The 19,322-nt window shown below is 60.8% G+C and overlaps 1 protein-coding gene across 3 annotated transcripts in view; it reads right to left on the bottom strand.

The window, feature by feature from the left end:
- Positions 1-19,322, bottom strand: part of RBFOX3 (RNA binding fox-1 homolog 3) — a 305,276-nt gene that overhangs the window by 17,719 nt on the left and 268,235 nt on the right. For all 3 annotated transcript variants that reach the window (XM_090257313.1, XM_090257312.1, XM_090257314.1), the window contains exon 5: positions 2,287-2,541. In XM_090257313.1, the coding sequence (XP_090113439.1) occupies positions 2,287-2,508 (222 nt within the window). In that variant the 5' untranslated portion in view covers positions 2,509-2,541. The remainder of the gene's footprint in view (positions 1-2,286; positions 2,542-19,322) is intronic.

Below are 19,322 nucleotides of genomic sequence, written 5' to 3'. Positions count from 1 at the left end.
GGGGGCGGCGCAGCAGCCTCGGAGGAGGCGTTTTCCACCTGCGGCCTCCAGCCCCTCTGCTCATGAGGTCTTATTCCAACCTGGGGGCACTGGGCGGCCGCCTCCTGGGGCGGACCGTATCCACGGCGGGCTCCGTTTGAACGCCGCCACCTTCTGGGTCTCAGCTGCCCCCACACTTGTTGTGATGGCATGGCTGGGGTCTTCTGCTTGCATCCTGCCAGCGCGGAGGCAACAGGGCCGGGTCTCATCCTGGCCCGGTCCAGGGGCAGACACATCTCCTCCTCTTCCTTTCCACGCTGCGTGCCAACACAGAGCACAGCTATGCAGCTCTGTAGGCAGGAGGTGGGACCCCTCTGCTGGAGTGAGTACGCCGGGGCCGGAGCACTCATGCCCACGGCGGCGGCCGACAGCTCACAGGGCGGCTACGGCTCTTCTGCTGTCTAGTGACTTCCGCCACCATTGCTCATTCGGCCCAGGGCCTGGAGAAGAACAGCCTGTCCTCCTGATCCCTGGGGGGGACCTGCAGACCCTGACCCTTCGCAGGACCTGAAGAGACCCTGGCCAAAGTGAGGCTGGTCAAGCTGCCGTCCACCAGACTGGGCACTTCCCTGGGGTGGCGCTTGGGCCAGAGCAGCGATCCTCTTACCTCCCTCAGTGGGGATGTCTCTTTGGGACTCTGGGCCCCCTTAGGACCCATGGACCCTCGCAGCCACAGAGGCCATGAGAGGCCCCTTCGATTTTTATGTCCTTGACTGGTGGGACCTGGTGGCCATCACGGGCCAGGGCTGGTCACTGCTTCTGTGCTTGGCCCACAGCAGGTAACCCACAGATGTCTGGTGACCGAAGGCGGGAGTGCTGGTGTCGGGGAGGCCTCGGGCTCTCTGCACTGCACAGGTCTCAGCTGTGTTCCCTGCTCTGGCAACGTGAGCCCGATCGTCTCGTCTCCTAACAGTGTTCCTCCCTGGGCAAAGCCCAGGCTCACGGCCAGTCTGGGAGGAGGTCATGAGGTCTGACCAGATGCCCCCTGACCCCTGCATTCCATCGGAAAGAGACCATTCAGCTGGGCGATGCTCACCTCTTTCTCGAGCGTGCACGGGCCGTGGTTGGAGGTATGGGGAGCACATGCAGAGCGGTGGGAGGTGCGGCTGGTTCCCAGGTCTGCGGCCCACGCGACTGCTTCTCCCATCTGTAGGAACCCTGGGGGCGTCTGCAGGAGACGCCGCAGCGGGGACTGCAGTGCCAGGGAGTCTGACGGCTTAGTGCAGACTCGGGCTGGGAGAAGGGCACTGGCCGTGCCCCAGACGAGGGTCCGGTCCTGCCCGGGGGTGGGTGGGCTCTCTACCCAGAAAGCTGGATGATGCTACCTGCACACGTTTCGATCCACACAGCGCCCTGGGAGCCGGCCTGAGCTGAGGGAGGGCTGAGGGAGCGCGGTGGAGGGGCACCCATCAGAGTCGCTGGGGCGCTGCCTCTCCTGGGCAGCTCAGAGCCGCTGGCCCCCTGCCCAGCTTGGCCAGCCAGCGCTGGGACTGAGCCAGCAGGGACGGCTGGATGACCCCCCAGCCACAGCGCAGCAGTGGGGGCGGGCACCTCGGAACGCATCGGGGAGCACAGGAAGGGACGGGGCAGGCCGGAGTTCTGGGCCCGGTCTCTGGGAGGGTCGGCAGGACTGACCACTCCGCCACACTCCTTTACATCAGGAAAGTGCAGGGCTCAGCCCTTTTCCCTCAGAGCTGCATTACAACCACATAATTGAAGCTATCTGATTGGAGGGCAGCCAAGCAGGTAGATTACAAGTGATTAGAAATGATAGGAACGCCTGAAACGGAGACAGCTCAGAGGCCCTGGGCCTCCTCTCCCGCCACCAGCCCCCCTGCTCACCCTCATGACAGCGGGCAAGCCCAGCCGGGGGCTTGGCCATTTCCATGTCCCTCGCTTCCCATTAACAGGCCACTGGCAGCCGGGGACATGCTCCATCTCCCAAATGAGGTGAGAGTTGGGATGAAGTCTGGCTCAGGAAGCTGTGGGGAGGGGGTGGCTGGAGGTGGTGGGCCTGCTTCGGGCAGGGTCACTCCCCACCCTGCTGTGCCTGGCTGAGCAGGTGCCACCAGAAAGATGCTTGGCCTCAGATGATGAGCAGCTGCAGGTGGGGGGGGGATGATGAGTGGGACCCCCACTATGGACCCTGGCTCTCTACCCATGGGCTCGCCTCACTGCCTTCCTGAACGGGGACCCCCTCTGCATGGGCCCCACTTCCTGAAGCTCTGGGTCGCGGAGGTCCCTTACCGGCACTGTCTGGGCCCCAGCAATTGGCTGTGTGCTGGCTTCGGTGCCCGGCTGCTCAGGGTGGGTCTGTGCTGGTGTGTACAGGGTCATGGCGTGCTCCGGGGGGACGGGGGTCTGGCCCGAGTAGTCCTGCGTGGGGTGCGGCGGGGGCGGGGCGTACTCGGCGGGGATGCCGTTCTGCGGTGGAGGGGGGTACTGGGCAGGGGGGTAGGGCTGGGCCATCGCTTCGGGCGGAGCCGTGGCGTCCTGATTACCCTGTGGAGGGAGAGAGAAGGCTGGTCAGACTCCGGGAGAGACCCAGACCCTGCCCCACCCCAGACCTCCCCCTGAAATCTGGGTGCTGTGGGAATCAACAGCGTAACGCATCAAAAACAGCCCTGGAGGAAGTCCCTCAACCTCAGAGGTGGGACCAGGGTCCCTGTGGTGTCAGAGGGACGGTGGCTGGGGCGGGGTCTGGCTTTCCCCACTTGCTGCCCTTCACTGTAGACATGTGTTGAGGGCTGAGGCACTCTCTGGCCTTCTGGGGACGTCCCCAGGGGGAAGACAGGTGCCAACTCTCACATGAGCAGCCCAGCTGCATGGAAGGAGCCTTGCACAGGGCTGGGCCGTCTGACACTCATGACTGCTTCCTCCCCCCGCCCCTCAACCTCGTGCTTGGGGAGGAGCCCCGTGTGTGTTCTTGCGCATCCCCGTCACGCTGACTGGGCACACTGGATGTCTGTCTCCTTGTCCATCTTCCCCCCACCCCGAGACGCGCGCTCCTCCCAGAGAGCATGCTGGGACTTGCTCTCTGTGCAGCCTTCATTCACTTACTACTTACTCACCTAACAATTGTTCACTGGGAGTCTTGGGACTGGGACGGGCAGGCCCTATCCCTGTGGGGTCTGCAGTCCAGTGGGAGTGGGGAGAGCAGTTCAGACAGTGACCCAGAGTCGAGTCAATTGTTAAGAATGCGAGGTGCCCAGAGCGGCCTGACTGCACGGGGGCGATGGTGAGTCAAAGACCCTGCCAGGTGTTCTGCCTCCTGGCCATGGCCCTGCCCTCACATCTGTCTGCCTGACCCCTTCCCATGTAGATGGAGGCCTGAGGTCAACTCTGTGCCCAGGGCCCAGCCCACCCTTCTCCCTAAACACCCATCGCCAGCCTCCACTGTCTCAGTGCCTGACACCCCTAACCCCAGGGTGACCTCTGATACCCCAGAAGCTGAAGTCCTGTCCTTGTCCTTGTGCTTGGCGAGACCACTAGGTCCCCTCCCTCTCTCTGCAGAAACTGGGGCAGAGTCCGCACTCCTGACAATGGGAGGGAAACACGCGTGTGTGTGCACACACGGACGCACGTCCCATGTACATGTCCCCCTGCCTCATTGCTCCAGTCACCCGCAGAGCCTATGACCCACTGTTAGCAAGTGTCCCAGGTGAGGGAGAAAGGCGGGCTCAGGGTGAAGGAGGATAGGGCCTCGGCAGGCGGGCGGGCTGCACAGGGTGGAGGAGCCTGGGGATGGTGAGGAGGGAGGGGCAGGAGAGCCAGAAGGAAATCGCGGGACGGCCACGGCCACGGCGAGGGAGAGGCAGCTCATGGGATCAATTAACTGATAAATATTTGATTAGAACCTTCACTAAGTTACATCTTTCCAGCGTCCTCTCCTCCTTCCTGCTCCAAGGCTCTGAGAAAGAGAGGCTCCTTTCCCATCAGCTTCCTTCTCACCCCACCCCAACGTCCCCAGCCCCCTCTCCCCTGGGTCCCATTTGGGCTGAGTGACAGCTGCCAATCACTCCCACTCCAGTGGGTCCTGGGCTGGAGCCCAGAGGCCACACTGGCAGGGAACCTGCAACACAAAGGTGGGGTCACCTGGTGCTGTGGGGGGTATTGAGTGTGAGTGTCTGAAGGGGTCTGGGGTGCGCAGGAGGCAGCAGTGAGATGCGACAGCTAGGGACATTTGTGACATGATGATAAAGTCAGCACATCTGAGCACACAGTGTTCTCTGCTTTGCAGACATGAACTCATTCAATCCCCACCAAACCCACAAGGTGGACACTGCTCATTCCTCACTTCACAGCTAAGAAGACTGAGGTGACTTGTCAGGCTAGGACTGGAGGAACTGGGATAGGGGCTCAGGCTGCCTGGCTCCCGAACCTACCCCCTCTGCTCCCCTGAGCACAACTGAGGCCCTTCACACGAGGGTCCTGAGAGGGGTGTGGGATGTGCAGGGAGGGGTTCCAATCCCCCTGTTAGCCAGCAGGTGCTCCTAGGTGCCCATTTACCCTCTCTGAATAGGGTTCCCCAACAGCAAGTAGCCATACTCTGGGCAGTGGAATGGGTGGAAAGATGGATGGATGGAAAGAAGGATGGATGAATAGATGGAAGGACAGATGGACCAATGAACAGATGGGTGGATGGATGGGTGGACAGATGGATGAATGGACAGGTGGATGGATAAATGGATGGATGGATGAGTTGGTGGATGGACAGATGGATAGATGGGTGGATGGATGGGTGGATGGATGGATGAATGGACAGGTGGATGGATAAATGATGGATGGATTGGTGGATGGACAGATGGATGGATGAATGAATGGACAGATGGACAAACGGATGGATAAGTAGATGGCTAGATGGGGTAAAGCTCAAAGGCCATGCTCAGGTCATTTACCCACCCTCCCTCTGCACACTTATCCCTCTCTCGGCAACACTGGTGAGATCCAGCCCTGCCCACTTACTTCACTCCACGGCCCACACTGCTGGAGAAAAACGCAATATCACCCTAGATGATTCACCAGGCATCACTGAGCACTGCCCCTCAGCTCCCACACTCGGTCCTCCTCCTCGGGAGCCCTCCAGACTTGCTCGATTACCCTCACTCTCGCCGACTGCCTGGCTTCCTGTTTGTAGAAACTATAAGAGAGTACCCGGCTCACCAGCTGGCCTACCTGCCTCGTCTCCTGTCCTCTGCCTTCCCTCTTGGCCCTGGGGGTGAACATCCATGCTCCTGTCTGTGACCAATCACTTTCACCGCGGAACGGGGTCCATTCCTTCTCGCTGGCACGTGCTCATAGCTCACACATCCGCTGCCATCTCTCCCGTGATAGGAAAAGAAAGCCCTCTGGGACCCCAGAGCTCTGTAGCCTATAAACCCAGTGCACCCCCTCCCTGCAAAGCCAAGTTTCTCGAATGAACTGCCCGAACCCGCAGCCCTCAATTCCTCAACTCCCATTTTCTTAATCCCACTCCAAGCCGCTTTCCTGGGCGCCCTTCCCTGGACCGCCCTCTGTCAAGGCCTCCACTTGACCACCCTGGAGGAGTTTCTGGCCTAGCAGGGCAGTAATGGTGGCTGGAAGGTGACAAGTTCCAAAGGGAAACCGAGGGCGGGAGACACAGAGAGGGGGAACTGACTTGGGTGTGGGGATGAGAGAAGATGTCCCCAGGAAGGTGTGTGTGGCCAACCGCGGGGGTGGGGCCGGGGTTCTGCGAGTGACTCTGCCTGGTGTCTGCCATTGGCCCAGCCAGCCCCACTGTGCCCGCTCCTGAGAGTGACCCGTGTACACTGGGTCCTGTGCTGTCCCTGGTGGTCCCACTCTGCCCCACCCTCAAGACAGCACTGTATATAGTCTCCATGCAAATAAACCTGAGTCATTGTATCTCAGAGCGAGGGAGGCCCCGGTTTCCTGTGGGATTCTGATGGCATGGTGATGTGGGGGGACGGAAGGGCTTGTCCTGCCCAAGGGCTCGAGACCGCCTCTCGGGTGGCCAGTGGCTCACAGCCTCACCTCGGCTCCTGCACTTGGGCGCGCCTGTGCTGGGCACCACGACCCTGAGGGCTGGCTCAGCACCTCCCTGGGCTTGGCCTTACCGCTGGATCTATGCAAGGGCAACAGTGAAGTCATCTGCTTGGAGGCCGGGGCTGGGCAGGAGGACCCTCACCGTCAAGACCTAGAGCTAAGACTCCACCCCACAAGTCTCTGCCCACATCACTGGCCCAGCCTGCATTCCTGTGTCCCCGCCAGTGTGTTCCTATCCTGCAGGGAGAGGGACCCTTGTGTGTATGTCTGCGTGTGTGTGGGGCGAACAGTCAGGCAGGATGGGGGGCGGTGAAGGAGAAAGCAGAAGCAGAACGTGGCAGCCCACAGAGCCTGTCCCCGACTCACCCGGGGGTGGGGGTGCACACCCTCGTCTGCCATAGGCGGGAGGCTGGCAGCCACGGCTGGGCACTGAGCCATTGCTTCACCACCTCTGGGCACACGCAGCTTCCAGGCCAGCCGCAGGAGGGGAGCGAGGCAGAGCCACGGCCCCATGGGCCACGCTGGCAGGTGTGCGGCCGGCCCGTCCCACTCTGGGCAGCCCTCACCTGCCTTGAGAGGGGAGTGGACCCTCCCCCACACTGCCATGCCCAGCGGCCGGCCAAGCATGGTGCCAGGCAGCAGGGACACGCAGGAGGAGAGCGGGCCGGGTTCATGCAGCACCCGTGTGCCCTTCGAACTAAGCCACTCGACCCGCCCGTGCCCTGCAGGGGCAGGCGGCACAGCTGTGTTTCCCAGAGGGAACACCGAGGACGCCGGCTGCTTGGTGAGTGAGCAGGGGAGCCGCCCTCCAGGCCGAGGCCTCTCGTCTTCCTGCCCACACGCCTCTGCGTTCCTGGGGCGGGTGGGGCCATGACTGAGGACTCCTGAACGGAGAGCCCCTTCTGAGCACCCGTGCGGACCCAAGGCCAGCATGGGAGTCACCTCCGGCAGGCGGGAGGGGTGGGTTCAGGTCCCTGAGGCCCCCAGGGATGACTGAGCCAGGGGACCTCAAGGCTCTAAGCTTCCAGCCTGGAAGGAGGGATGGTCCCCTCCCTCGCCACCAGCCGCAACCCCAGGGCGGCCCTGAGCTGTGGCCCAAATCTCTGAATGCTAGGGTGTCTGCATCCTTAGCAAACCCAACGCCTTCAACTCCTAAATCTTAGACTAGGAGGTGGCCGCAGGTGACACCCCCCCCAAGCCTGCCAGGCCAGCCAGGACTGTCATCTGTATGCCCTCCTGACAGGCACCCTCACTGCCAACGTGGAGGACCTTCGGTCTCAGAACAGCTGTGCCAGGAAGCTCTTCCACACGCGGAGCTGAAATCTGCCTTCTGGAAACTTCCACCCAGCTCCCAGGTCGCCCTCAGGGCGTGCATGGCTGCAGTCCACAGGCTTGTCCTCCACTCACTGACCCTCTGGGGACGGAAGAATTCATGACAGCTGGAGCCCTCACGGGTCTTCCTCAGTGTGGCTCTGGAGCATGTGGCCGTGGCCGTGGCCATCACTGTTCCCATCTTACAGGTGAAGAAGGGACACAGGTCGGTGCTGACTGATTCAGATCCAGGCTGAGTCCCGAATTGAACTGTCCCCTGACCATCACCCAGTCCCCACACCTCCATCCTCAGGGGCCGTGGGCCCAGGAACTACCACCTGCTGAAAGGGGGGTTTTCCGGCCGTGTCTGGTGGGGTAACTTCCCACCAAGGAAGCAGGAGGGGGCACTTCACGGAGCAGGAGGACTCCCTGGATAACATGGGGGGGAGCGGTCTGGATGCTCAGAGAGGTGATGGCAGGGAGTGAAGACTACGGGGAGCGGGAGAGAACCGTGGGACAAATACATGGGGCCACATTTCCTTGGAGGTGAGGTCCTCATAGTCTTTTTAAATGTGGTGATCTTAACAAAGTGAATTTCTGGGGAAGATATTTTTTGAAAAGGGAAGAAAAAGGAGCTGGGACAGATGATGATGTCGGGAGAGGTGGCCGGGTGCACAGTGCCTCTCGCGTCCTAGCAGCCCACATGCTGGGCTACCAGTCCTGCCGCCATGTTTGGCTGAGTTTGGATGGCTTTGGGGGGATGTGTCTGGCTGTGATTCCAGGCACACTGGGCAGAAAGAGCCCAAGTTTTCCGAACATCTCCAAGGAGGGTGAGCCTGACCCTGGTCACGGGATACGTGTGACACCTGGGAGTCCAGAACAGGGCCTCGGAGAACGTCCTGTCCACTGGATGGAGGAGGAAACTGGTACCCGCGAGGCCTGCTTGGCCCAGTCACCCTGCTGGTGAGTGCAGGCACAGCTGGTGTTCTTGTGTGTGTGCCTGCAGGAGCGGGAGCCAAGGCATGTCTGAACGCCGGCGCCAAACACGCACCGAGCGGCACTGCGGTGCCAGCTTCCAGGTTTCTGGGGAACGCCCGCGAGCAGATACCACTGTGTTTGGCTCAGGCTAACGCTGCAATGTCCTGGGTGGCCAACGGAGAGCGGGGCCAGCCCAGAGGCGTGCTCCCCGGCCAGGCAGGTCCTGTGTCTGGCGCATCTGCCACACCACTCCCAAAGGGGCTCCCCGCCCGCATGTGCAGGATGTGCTTTCCACAGAAGCACCGGTAGGAAAGAAAGAGTCACCACAGTTTTCAAGGACCTACCAAGATCTAGGACTCGGCTGGGGCCACCCAGGTTGGGGGTCCTGGATGGGGGGCAGGAGGGCGCAGCCGCAGCGCAGGGTCCTGCCACAGCTCCTGCTCACCAGCTTCTCGCCTTCTGACTCAGTGGCTTCCTCAGCCCAGAGACAAGCCACCTCCGTCGCTCACAGGCTCCTGATCCCACGTTATGTGGGAGACTTCCCCCACCCAGCTCAGCACCCTGAGAAAGCCAGGTCCGTGTCAGCGGAGGGTGAGTCCAGAAGGTCTGGGAGGCAGGTCTGTCCCCTCCACTGGAGACCCCTCCCCGCCTGCTTTCAGCCTGTCACCCCCGAAAGATGGACAGAAAGACCTCCTCCTGGACAATCTCATGCCTCTGCTATGAGTGCTTCAAGATGTCATCCAAAGGTGTGCAGGGTTGTGGGGGCCAGGGGGTGTCTCTGCAGGGGAGCACTTCAAGGAGGAGACTGGGCCGTGGCCTCCGGAAGCAGGGCCGCTGGCCCAGATGCCTCAGGGCAGAGCCAGACTGCTGTTACGGAGCAGGGAGCTGGGCTGGGAAGGCAGTGCCTCAGCACCCGAGCCCGTCGGAGCATTCCGGAACCTCAGCAGTGGAGGGTGGCGCTGGGACTGTGAGGTCCCCGAGGGCAAGGGCTCACCACCAAGCGACACAGCTCAGACACACAGCAGGTGCTCAGGAAATGCTGACTATAGCTGTGACCGCCATAGGCTGAAGGCTTACGAGAGCCCGGCACTGCGTTCAGCAATAAAAATGTGTTATTTCATGTTACTGTCAACCTTGTGCGCTGGCACTCTTCCCCCACGCCCTCCCCGCAGAAGGCCGCTCGGTGGGAAGTCACCGGCCCACATGCACACGGCCAGCATGCGGCCGACCTGGGCTGGGGACCGGAGCTTCCCGACAGGATGCTGCCTGGAGAGGGGCTGCCCCAGTCGGGCTCCAGCGCATCCCCCTGTTGCAGCAAGGGGAGGTCAGGGAGGGGGCTCTGCCGGAGGCCAGGAGGGGGCCCCAGGGTGGTGGGAGAGACCAGACCCGCCGCTGCTCAGCAGGAGGGAGGCTCGAGTCTCCAAGGCCCCAAAGCCGGGGTGAGAATGCACAGAGCACTTGCCCCTCCCGTCCCATCCAATCCATTCTGTCCCTGGCAGCCAGTTTAATATCTTTTATTAATTAGGGCTGTCAGATGGCTTGTCAACCCCACATTACTTCATTCAGGGACTGTCAGGTCAAGTGTTCTGCAGCCGTCGGCTCTCAGGCCCCTCCCCTTCTTCTCCGGGAGGGCCTGGCCCAGGTTGTCCAGACGCCCGAGAGGGCGCAGGGTGACTGCCTGTCTGCTGCCACCCTTGAGACCTAGAGGGACTCCAGGGGACATGCCGGCAGAGCCCCACAGGTGAGCAGGACCCCGAGTCACGTTTATAATCCCCAGGCTCTGCCATTCCTTAGGTGATGAGGGGCAGGTATGGATTAGGGCCTGACCATTCAGCACCTTCCCTCCACCAGAATCTTGAGTGTCCCCCACTTCTTTTCCTCTGGGCCACAGCCTCTCATTTTCCCAGTAGGACCTCTCCTATCTTGGCGCGGGGTACACAGGTTATGGGCAAGCCCTGAGCACGGAGCCCTGCCCCCCAAACGCAGAACCCACGGAGCACCTGGGGGCCAAATCAGGGTTTCCACGGAGCCCCCGACATGGGACCAGTCTCTCAACAGCTTCCTACCCGAGACTCCAGGGCGGGAGCACCACCCACGACCCTGTTACCCACAGAGACCTCACAGACACAGCCCTGGGCCTGGTTACTTCACACATTAGTAAAGAAGTTACAGATATTTCTCACGTTTTTTTCCCTTGATAAGTGTATTTCGATAAAAAATGGCTCTCTTTGTAATCCTAGGCCGTCTATTTTGTGCATTTAATGCCGTTTGCTGAGGAGGGGTCCATATGTCTCACCAGATGCTGAAGGGGGTTCAAGGCACAAGAAACAGTAAGGACCTCTGGTCCTCTAGAACCTTCCGGCTCAAACAGCCAACCTACAGATAAATGCCTCCCTACCCCCAGAACAGAGGCCCGCCAGAGCTCATCCCCACCCAGACGTAGCCCAGACTAGCCCCTTCCTGCATCAGGGGGGCACAGACCTCGGCTGAAAAGCCCCAGGAGAGGGAACCGCTTCACCTCCTGACTCACCCAGTCAGGAGCTGTTTGCTGAGCACCTACTATGTTGGGCCACCACAGTGCAAAGCACGGCCCAGTGCTGTGCTCATGGGCAGGCTCTGTGCAGAGATTCTCTGCTGCAACGGGGCCTCTCCCCTCCTAGAACCGTACCCCCGTCCTGGGAGTGCTCAGACACCTCCTCTGGGAAGCCTTCCAGGATGTTGCAAACTCCCCCCACCCCAACCGGGTGTCCATTTTGCTGTGCTCCTCCTCTGTCCCTCCCCGAGGCTCGCTGAGATGTGGCTGTGTTCATAAGCAGGTAAGCATGCGCAGAATCTCTGTGGACTGAAGGACACCAGGTTCCCCTCAGCGGGACGGAGGGAACATCGCCAGAGCCACAGCTGCCTCCCGGGCCTCACGAGGGCAAAGCAAGGGGACAGTTGTCAAGGTGACCTCCAGGAGCATGAATGCCAAGAACCCCGCCCCCTCACCTCAGTCCTGACAGTGAATGCTGGAGAGTGGTCCCCAGGGCACCCTCCCACAAGGGTCCAGGGTAGCCCTCAAGCCCCAGACTACCCTCTGCCACCCGGAATCCGTTCCCACATATTCATTAAGGAACATCAGCATTATTCATGGTCCATGGCCTCCATTTAGCAAATGGAACAGGATATTAAGCACAGTGCCCAGGACATGAGGTGGGCAGGTGAGGGTGGGGACAGGGCGGGTAGAGGAGGCAGTGGGCACCAGGACCCACCCTTGGGTGCAGCCCAGAGTCTGCCCAGTGGCCTCAGGCCCCAGATGTCCCATCTCTCTCCCACGGTGCCCTGTGGTCGCTGTGAGCTCTGGGAAGCAGACTCACATGACAATCCGTGAAATGTAATTAGGGAGGTAAATTTCCCGGCAACCAAGATTACATAATGGTCCTACAGTCAAGGCCGGGGGTCTGGCTGGAGAACCGTGGACTTAACCTCAGGTGGGACTATCCCCGGTGGGCCCTTTTTCATGGGGCAGTTTGGAAGTTGGTGTCTGGGGCAGGGTACCTGGCGAGGGCACTTGGTGAGGACAGAGCCCCTCAGTGGGGACAGTCACGTGTGGCCGCCCTGCAGCTGAGCACAGTACGGTCTGGAAGGGGGTCGTGGCCAGCAGGGCCCCTACCCCGAGAGCTGTTAGGAATGCAGGCAAGGGGCTGAGCGGAGCTTCAGGCAGACGCCAGCAGGACTCTGAGTGCCCGCCTGAGAATTATGTGGGGTGACCCTGCCCAACTCTGTAGACACAAGGTGGGGACACCTGGCACGTCCAGAGGGGAAACGAGACCCCGAGAGCCCTGACTCTGTCCACGGGAAGACCCTGCTGCTGACAGCCCCGGCTGCTGCCTTTCCTGCAGCAGGGACGCACCTGCCCTGGGCCACCCCATGTCCGTCCCTGGACACACGGATGCTACGTGGAAGGCCTGAATTCCCAGACTCACAGAAGGCCCCCTCCCAACAGCAGGAGTGCTTTCAACATAGGCATCTAGGCAAAGCACTGTGCCCCCCATTACCTTCATGCAGTGGGGGCTTGGGGGATCCCCAGTGGCCTGTCTCCATCCCCCCCAGGTCTGCATCAGGCCCTACCCTGTCACTGTCGCTGAGGCAGAAGTGACTCAGATGGGGAGGCCTTGGGCTGGAGGGCATGTCAGACCTCCGAGCCAGCCCCTGTCCCCAGACTGGATGGCACCGACACCTGCTAAGCGCTGGGGGCTGGCGGGCCCACACGCTCGGTCACATCCTGGAGTCTAGCTCAGGTCCCACGCGCACAGGCCTGCCCAGCGCCTCTGCTTTGCCTGCTCCTGGAGACGGTGGCTTTGGTTTCTTGCCGCTGTCAGGACGCTTCTTGAGCCAGGAGTAGCCTGCACCCAGGGCTCCGCCGGCTGCCTGTCTCTGCGCCCCCTTTTCCCTGCTTGTGTGGCTCCAGGGGGGTGGCTCTGCCTTTGCCTTGCCCCACTGCATCTGCTCTGCCCGGCGCCCTCGTGACAGTCCCTGCGGTCGGGACATGGCCAGAGGCCTGCTGTCGTCCACCTGCTCTCTCCCAGCTCCTCCTGGCCTCTCGCCGTTGGAGAGCCATCCACAGCACAGTGAGGGTGTCCCCGGGGCCCGTCTGCGGCACCCCTGCGCCAGGAGGCAGCTGAGGAGGTCAGTTCAGGAACCGGATGATGTGACGACCACTGTCTGCAGCAGCTGGGGGCTGGAGCCGGGGAGGAACGAGGACAGGGACCGTGTGAGAGCGGGGAGGGCCCTGTGCTGGGAAGAAGTCTCCAGGCAGCCAGACCTTGGTCACAGGGGAGAACGCGTACTGAAGAGGCGGGTCCATCCGTCCCACTGGTATGGAACGTCCCGGGCAATCGGGCCTCTGCCTGTCCCACCCAGCTCTGCTCACCGGGCAGCCGGGCCTGGTGCTGCCTGAGCAGGGGGACGGGACACTGGGAGGGTGGGGGGCAGCACGATGGGACGCTCAGTGCCATTGCTGGGGGGTGGTGCTTTCAGGCAGGGCCTCTGCACCTGCAGTCAGAGCCCGGATGTGAGCAGGTAGCCTGCCCACATGTGTGTCTGGGTGGCAATGCTACGGAGGTCCTAGAAGCTGGGGCCAGGCCTCGCCAGCTGCCACCTGGGCCTGCATTGTGGCTCAGGGGCAAACACTCTGGGCTGATGCTGACGAGGACTTCCTGGGAGACAGCTGCCCCAGGGCAGGGCTGTCCTTGTAGCCTTTAACCCCAAGTGGACAATTCTCTAACCACACGTAAAAGCAGAGGCCCAGGGATGGCCTTGAGTGGCCCCAAGGACCTTGCACCCTCAGCAACAGGCCACTGAGCTCCAACCCCAGGGGCCTCCTTCAGGTCTAATGGGGACCCACTTCCCTCTTTTTAGCAGAGGCACCATGAGCTCCGTTCTGAATGCCAGCGGTCTGGCCACCAGGATGCGCTGAGATGTCACACATGCTCACACATGCACTGCCTGTGCACACACACACTCCCATATGCACACACCCATTCCCTGTGCACACACCATTCTGTGTGCACACACACACGTGCATTCCCTGTGCACACATCCATTCCCTGTACACACTCTCACATACATTCCCTGTTCACACATGTTCACACACATGCTGTCCTGTACATGTTTGCACATGCCCACAGCCACGTGTGCTCACACCTGCCACATGCTCCCCCCCTGTCCAAGGTACATCTGCACACACAGCCTGGAGCGGGGTGCAGCCTCGGCACTGTGGGGACTGGGGCAAGTCACTCTCTGTGTGGGGACACCCTGCAGGACGGTCAGCAACATGCACCCCTACACAGGCCTCACGTCCCCCCAGTCCACCCGCCGCCCCGGCCTCGGCACCTCCTCCTCTCGCCCCCGGCTGCTGGCGCCCGGCCTGGTGGGCACCCGGGAGGGCTCGGCCGGAGGAGGAGGCCCCGGCTCCGCTTCCCATTTGGCGCCCGCCTGGCTCATGGAAGAGGCGAGCGTGGATCTAATCTTCAGCTGATTAAATGTCCCTCATTAATGAGTTTCTTTAATTAATGAAGTTTTTGGGTCTGCTCTACTTGCTTTATGCCCGCCCCGCTCTGCCTCCTCAGCACAAAGTGGGCCGTTTCCTCCCGGGTAATTGAGGGAGCCGTGGCCCTTCCTGCCGACGCTGCACTTTGCTGATTGCGCCTGTCAGCTCGGGGCTGACAACTCCATTTTTAAACATTTCTTCTCCGGGAGCCATGTGCACATGCGTGCTTGCACGCACAGACAGGGTCGTGGCCACGGTTGGCCCACGCACGCGCATGCACACACGGCCCCGTGTCCTCTCTGGGGGACCCAGGCGCATGTGACCGTGTGCACACGCTCAGGCACACTCACGCGTGGGGCCCCTGTGGGCATGCAGCGCGCCTCCACGCTCACACACAGGTGGTGTCTGCGCACCGCACAGGCCCTCACGCGGTGCACGCTTGCCCCTGAGGTCACTCACACCCGCACACCACGCCACCCGGTGCCCAGCTGCCGTGCGCGCCCCCCCACCTCGCCCACACGTGCACTGGGAGCCTGCGCTTTCGCAGGCCCGCCCTGCTGCAAGCTCTCACCCAGGTCCACGTTCACGCCTCCCACATGCAGTGCTCACACTCCCAACATGGAGACAGCCGGCCCGGGGCCGGGAGAGCGCAGCTACAAACCAGTGTCGGGGGGCCCCTCCTGCTGCGCCACGGAAGAACACCGCGAGACCATGTCCCCAGGTCCACCTGTTGCCCAGGTGACCCCGCCTGGCTGCCGCCTGGCTGCCCACCCTGCTCTGCCCAGGTGCCAGCTCTGGGCTCCAGGGCCTGGAGGGTGATTTACTCCCTTTCATAGGCTCACAAAAAGCTCCCCAAATTAAAAACATTTATCTTCTCCTGCTGACGAGGATGAATCTGTACCCATGAGGCTGGGCAGTCAGGGGTCACAGCTCCACAGCCAGGGAGGGGGACGAGCTGCCCTCCTGACTTCCCTGTGGGTGGGGACAGGACGGGACAATTCCTTAGGGCCCGGAACTTGGTCCTGACAACCAGGCAAAAACTGCAGACCCTCCCCTAAGGCAGAAATGGGACCTTCTGGGACCAGGCACCAGCCCAGAGAGGCTGCAGCCAGGGTGGGACCAGCGTTCTACAGTGATGATGCCTGCGTTCCTTGAGGTCACCTTACCAATTCTTTATCCCAGTCGATGAGGTGGGTGTCATTGTCCCCATGGTACTGACGGGGAAACAGAACCCTAGAGGAGCAGAAGAGTGGTTTCACAGCCCCCTATTGGCAGGTGAGGGTGGGCTCTGAGCCCAGCTCTGCCCAAATCCTCTGCCCACACTCTCTAGCTGCACACATCCCAGACAGCCCCACTTGCCACCTCCCCAAGGGTGCTGGTATCCCCAAGGGCAGCTCTGCCCACCCATCTCTGATGGCCACATGTGTCCATGAACCAGAACTTCCCTGCGCCTTGTCCCCACAGGCTCCTCGCCACACCTGAGGCTCTGCTGGGCACCAGATGCACATCTGTGTCTCTGGTGCCGAGTGGACGGTAAAGCTCATGATGACCATCCTGGTTTGTTGCAGTTGGGGAAACTGAGGCTCAGAGACCAGGCTCAGCTCCCCAAGCTCACAGAGGCATGGCCCACCCACAGCCCAGGCTGTGCTGCCTGGATCAACACTTCCCAAGGCATGTACTATGGACCTCTAGTCTTCTGGAATGTTCTAAGAAAGGCCCTGAGAAGTTCTGCAGCAAAAGACGTGTTTAACTGTGTTGAGCTGGCCATTCCCTGCACTTAAAAAAAAAATTCTAGTTTAGAAATTTTTAAAAAAATTTGTTGATTTTAAAGAGAGAGAGGAAAGAAGGGGAAAGAGGGAAAGGGAGAGAGAAAGAAAGAGAAACATGGATTTGTTGTTCCACTTACTGATGCATCATTGTTTGATTCTTGTATGTGCTCGGACTGGGGATCGAACCTGCAACTTTGGTATATCAGGACGATGCTCTAACCAACAGAGCAACCCAGCCAGAGCTTCCCACACTTCTCAGACCTGGCATTCTTTTTTTACCCGAGGCTTACCAGGAGTAGAGGTCTTAGGGAAATGGAGCCAGACACCATGCTGGGGTGGGGGAAGGGGCAAAGGGACAGCCGGCCATCACTGGCAGAGGGTTCCCTCCTAGGCAATGGTGAGGCCCCTTGCTGAATGACAGAAAGATCCCAGGCTCCGGGTGGTGGGCAAGTGGGCAGAGCAGGAAGCTTTTGAGTGGGTGACTGGCTTCTTGGTGGTGGGTCCGTGACATTGTATTGTAGGGACCCACTGGGGACAAAGGTCTGTACTTGGGATTGTGGTGGACCCCAGGGCCCAGCAGGTGGCTGAAAGCTGCTGGGATTGCAGGCAAAAACAGAGCACCAAGGCCAGAGAGGACTTGACTGATGGCCCGGAGTGGCATCCACTGGGGGTTGGGTGTGGGTTCGGGAGGGGTCAAAGACACCCTCTTCTGTAATAAATGAGGAGCATGAGTGAATTGACCATTAGTGTAATGAAATCAGTTTAAAAAACCCCCAACAAACAAGAAAGCTGGAGTTGGGGGCAGTGAAGGCTTACGCTCAGGAGACTGTGGCTGGCGGGGACTATCTGTAGCTGGGAGTTACCTGGACAGCAGAGGTGGGGGGCCTAAGGGCTTGTGGCAGAAGGCGGAGCACCTGCCTAGGGGGCCCGGAGGGTCTCCCCCTGCCACCCGATCCTGAAATTGCAGTGATAAAACAAGTAGCCGTGGTCAGTTTTCTCTTTTTACGAAGACTCAGAGAGGTGTGAGGTCACACAGCCAACCAGCGGGGTAAGGGCACAGGCAGGGCGGGGCCGTGCATTCTGAGGTCCGAGAATAGCAGGGCCACGGCCTCGTGCCCAGGCCAGGCTGGCCTGGGCTCCCACCCTGCATAGCTGAGGGTCTCTCGGATGGCCCCTCACCGTCTGTAAGGCAGGCATTGGAAGAGCCCGCCTGGGCAAGCGGGGAGACCACAGGTGTCCATGCGGGTAAGCACACGGCCCAGCGCCACGTCACGCGAATGCCCTAAACGGGGAGCGGCGCGGCCGCCAATCAGCGTATTTATAATAATCGCTCTGCTCAGACAAGCCAGGGAACTCTGGAGAGCCCGTCGGGACGCCCCTACCTGCCCTCGGAGGAAGGGCGAGGAGCACACAGAGGACTCACCTGGGAGTGGGGCTCCGGCCCGACGGCTCTGAGGTTGTGGGGAGGGAGGGCGAGGGAGAAAAGCTTAGTGCTGTTTTAATTTTATGATGCTTTTGAAATACTGCCTGGATCAAGGGAAATTAAATATTGCAGCTTTTAACTGGAGCCACACTGAAAACACCCTGGCAGGAAACAGAGATTTGGTTTACCACTGAGACTCTCATCTAACAACACCCTCATGCCCCTCGTTCGTAGTTATTCCCACACATGGAGGGGGACGGGCCCCTCCCCGCCCCTGGCCTCTCACTCTATTACTTCCCCCAAGACTGGGCTGGTGGGTGACGGTGGCCCTGTCCGGGGAGGCGGGAGGGTCTGAATGTGGCTCATTATGATTGAGATTAAACTGAAAAATCAATTTTTAATTGAATGTATTCTTTGAACAGGCCCCGTTGCCCATGGCTGAGCACTAATGGAATTTCCATTCTCAGCTGCCCCTTGTCGGTGGACACCCCTCCATGCCCTCTCACCCCAGCAGGACTGACAGGTGGCCAATTGTCCCGCACTGGGGCTGCATCCCGATGCAGCCTATGGGGGAGGTGGCTGAGACCACCTCTTGAAGGGGCGTACAAGTGGGCTGGCCGGCAGCTGGTGTCCCCCATACAGACTGGCTAATGGGGGTGCCTGGGGTCTTTTGAGCAGTCCAAGAGGGGCCACTTGTTGACTCAGCCTGGCGCCCTCACACGGGCAGGGCTGCGCTTGCTGGGGAGAGGGGCAGGGTCCCCATGGGCCCGGTTCTGCCTCTGGACCCTCACGGAGAGGCAAGTACCAGGACAGGGGACAAGAGGGTCCCAGGGAGTGCTGCCTGCTCCCCGACCCTTCTGTTTTTCTCTTTTAGGGCAGCTGGCTGAGTCTGAGATGGGCCTGAGCCCCCAAGACAAGGTCCCTGCTCCTGCATCTTAAAGAGTCCCACCTCCGAGCCGTTACGGGGCTGCAAGTCATATGGGTGAGCCCACCTGCATTCTCCCACCCTCGTCTCCTGCATGAGACCAGGTGAATCCACAGTCAGTTCTCCGGTCTCAGCGGAAGGTCACGGAACCAAAGTCTAGGTGCCACCTGTCGCCGGAAAGCCAGGGAAACACACAAACTCCCAAGGAAAACAGCTCATAGGCCCCAAGCAGGAGCTGGGGACACAGATCGGTCACAGATCGGGTCACTGAGCTCTGGCGGGGCCCCAGCAAGGGGCTGTATGTCTTGCCCCTGAAGGGGCACCCACTTTTCCTCGGGTCCGGCTGAGATTCTGACTCGGCAGAGGGGGGCAGACCTGAGCCTCCCCACTTCAAGCAAGCTTCCAGGGACGTGGCCGCCATCCGCCAGTGGACGGTGGTTCGCAAACGTGGCCGCACACTGAAATAACCAGGGAAGTTCTAAAGAATGCCCATGCCTGCGTCCCATCCCCGAGGGCCTCATGTCATTGGGGTGAGGCCCAGGAACCGTCCAGAGGATTACAACGTAGGACCAAGTCTGAGGCTTAGACAAGGGCCCCTGGTGGCCTCATGGGCCTGGCTCCCTGGTGCTCTAAGCTCCTGAATTGCGCAAGGTGGGTGCGGCTGCTCCCACTGGGGACAGCCTTGCCTCCTTGGGGCCTGCTCAGCACTGGCCCTTTGTGGGGTGGTGGCTGGGGACGCCCCGCTGGCACCCTCCCACTTCTGCCAGGCCAGTTCTGGTTTGGGAAGCCTGTCTCTGCCCCTGTGTCTGAGGCCTGCCCACC

Source organism: Furipterus horrens, unplaced genomic scaffold (assembly GCF_987537825.1).
Source record: "Furipterus horrens unplaced genomic scaffold, mFurHor1.1.pri manual_scaffold_11, whole genome shotgun sequence".
NCBI classification, from domain to species: domain Eukaryota; kingdom Metazoa; phylum Chordata; class Mammalia; order Chiroptera; family Furipteridae; genus Furipterus; species Furipterus horrens.
This window is presented reverse-complemented; position numbering and strand designations above follow the sequence as displayed.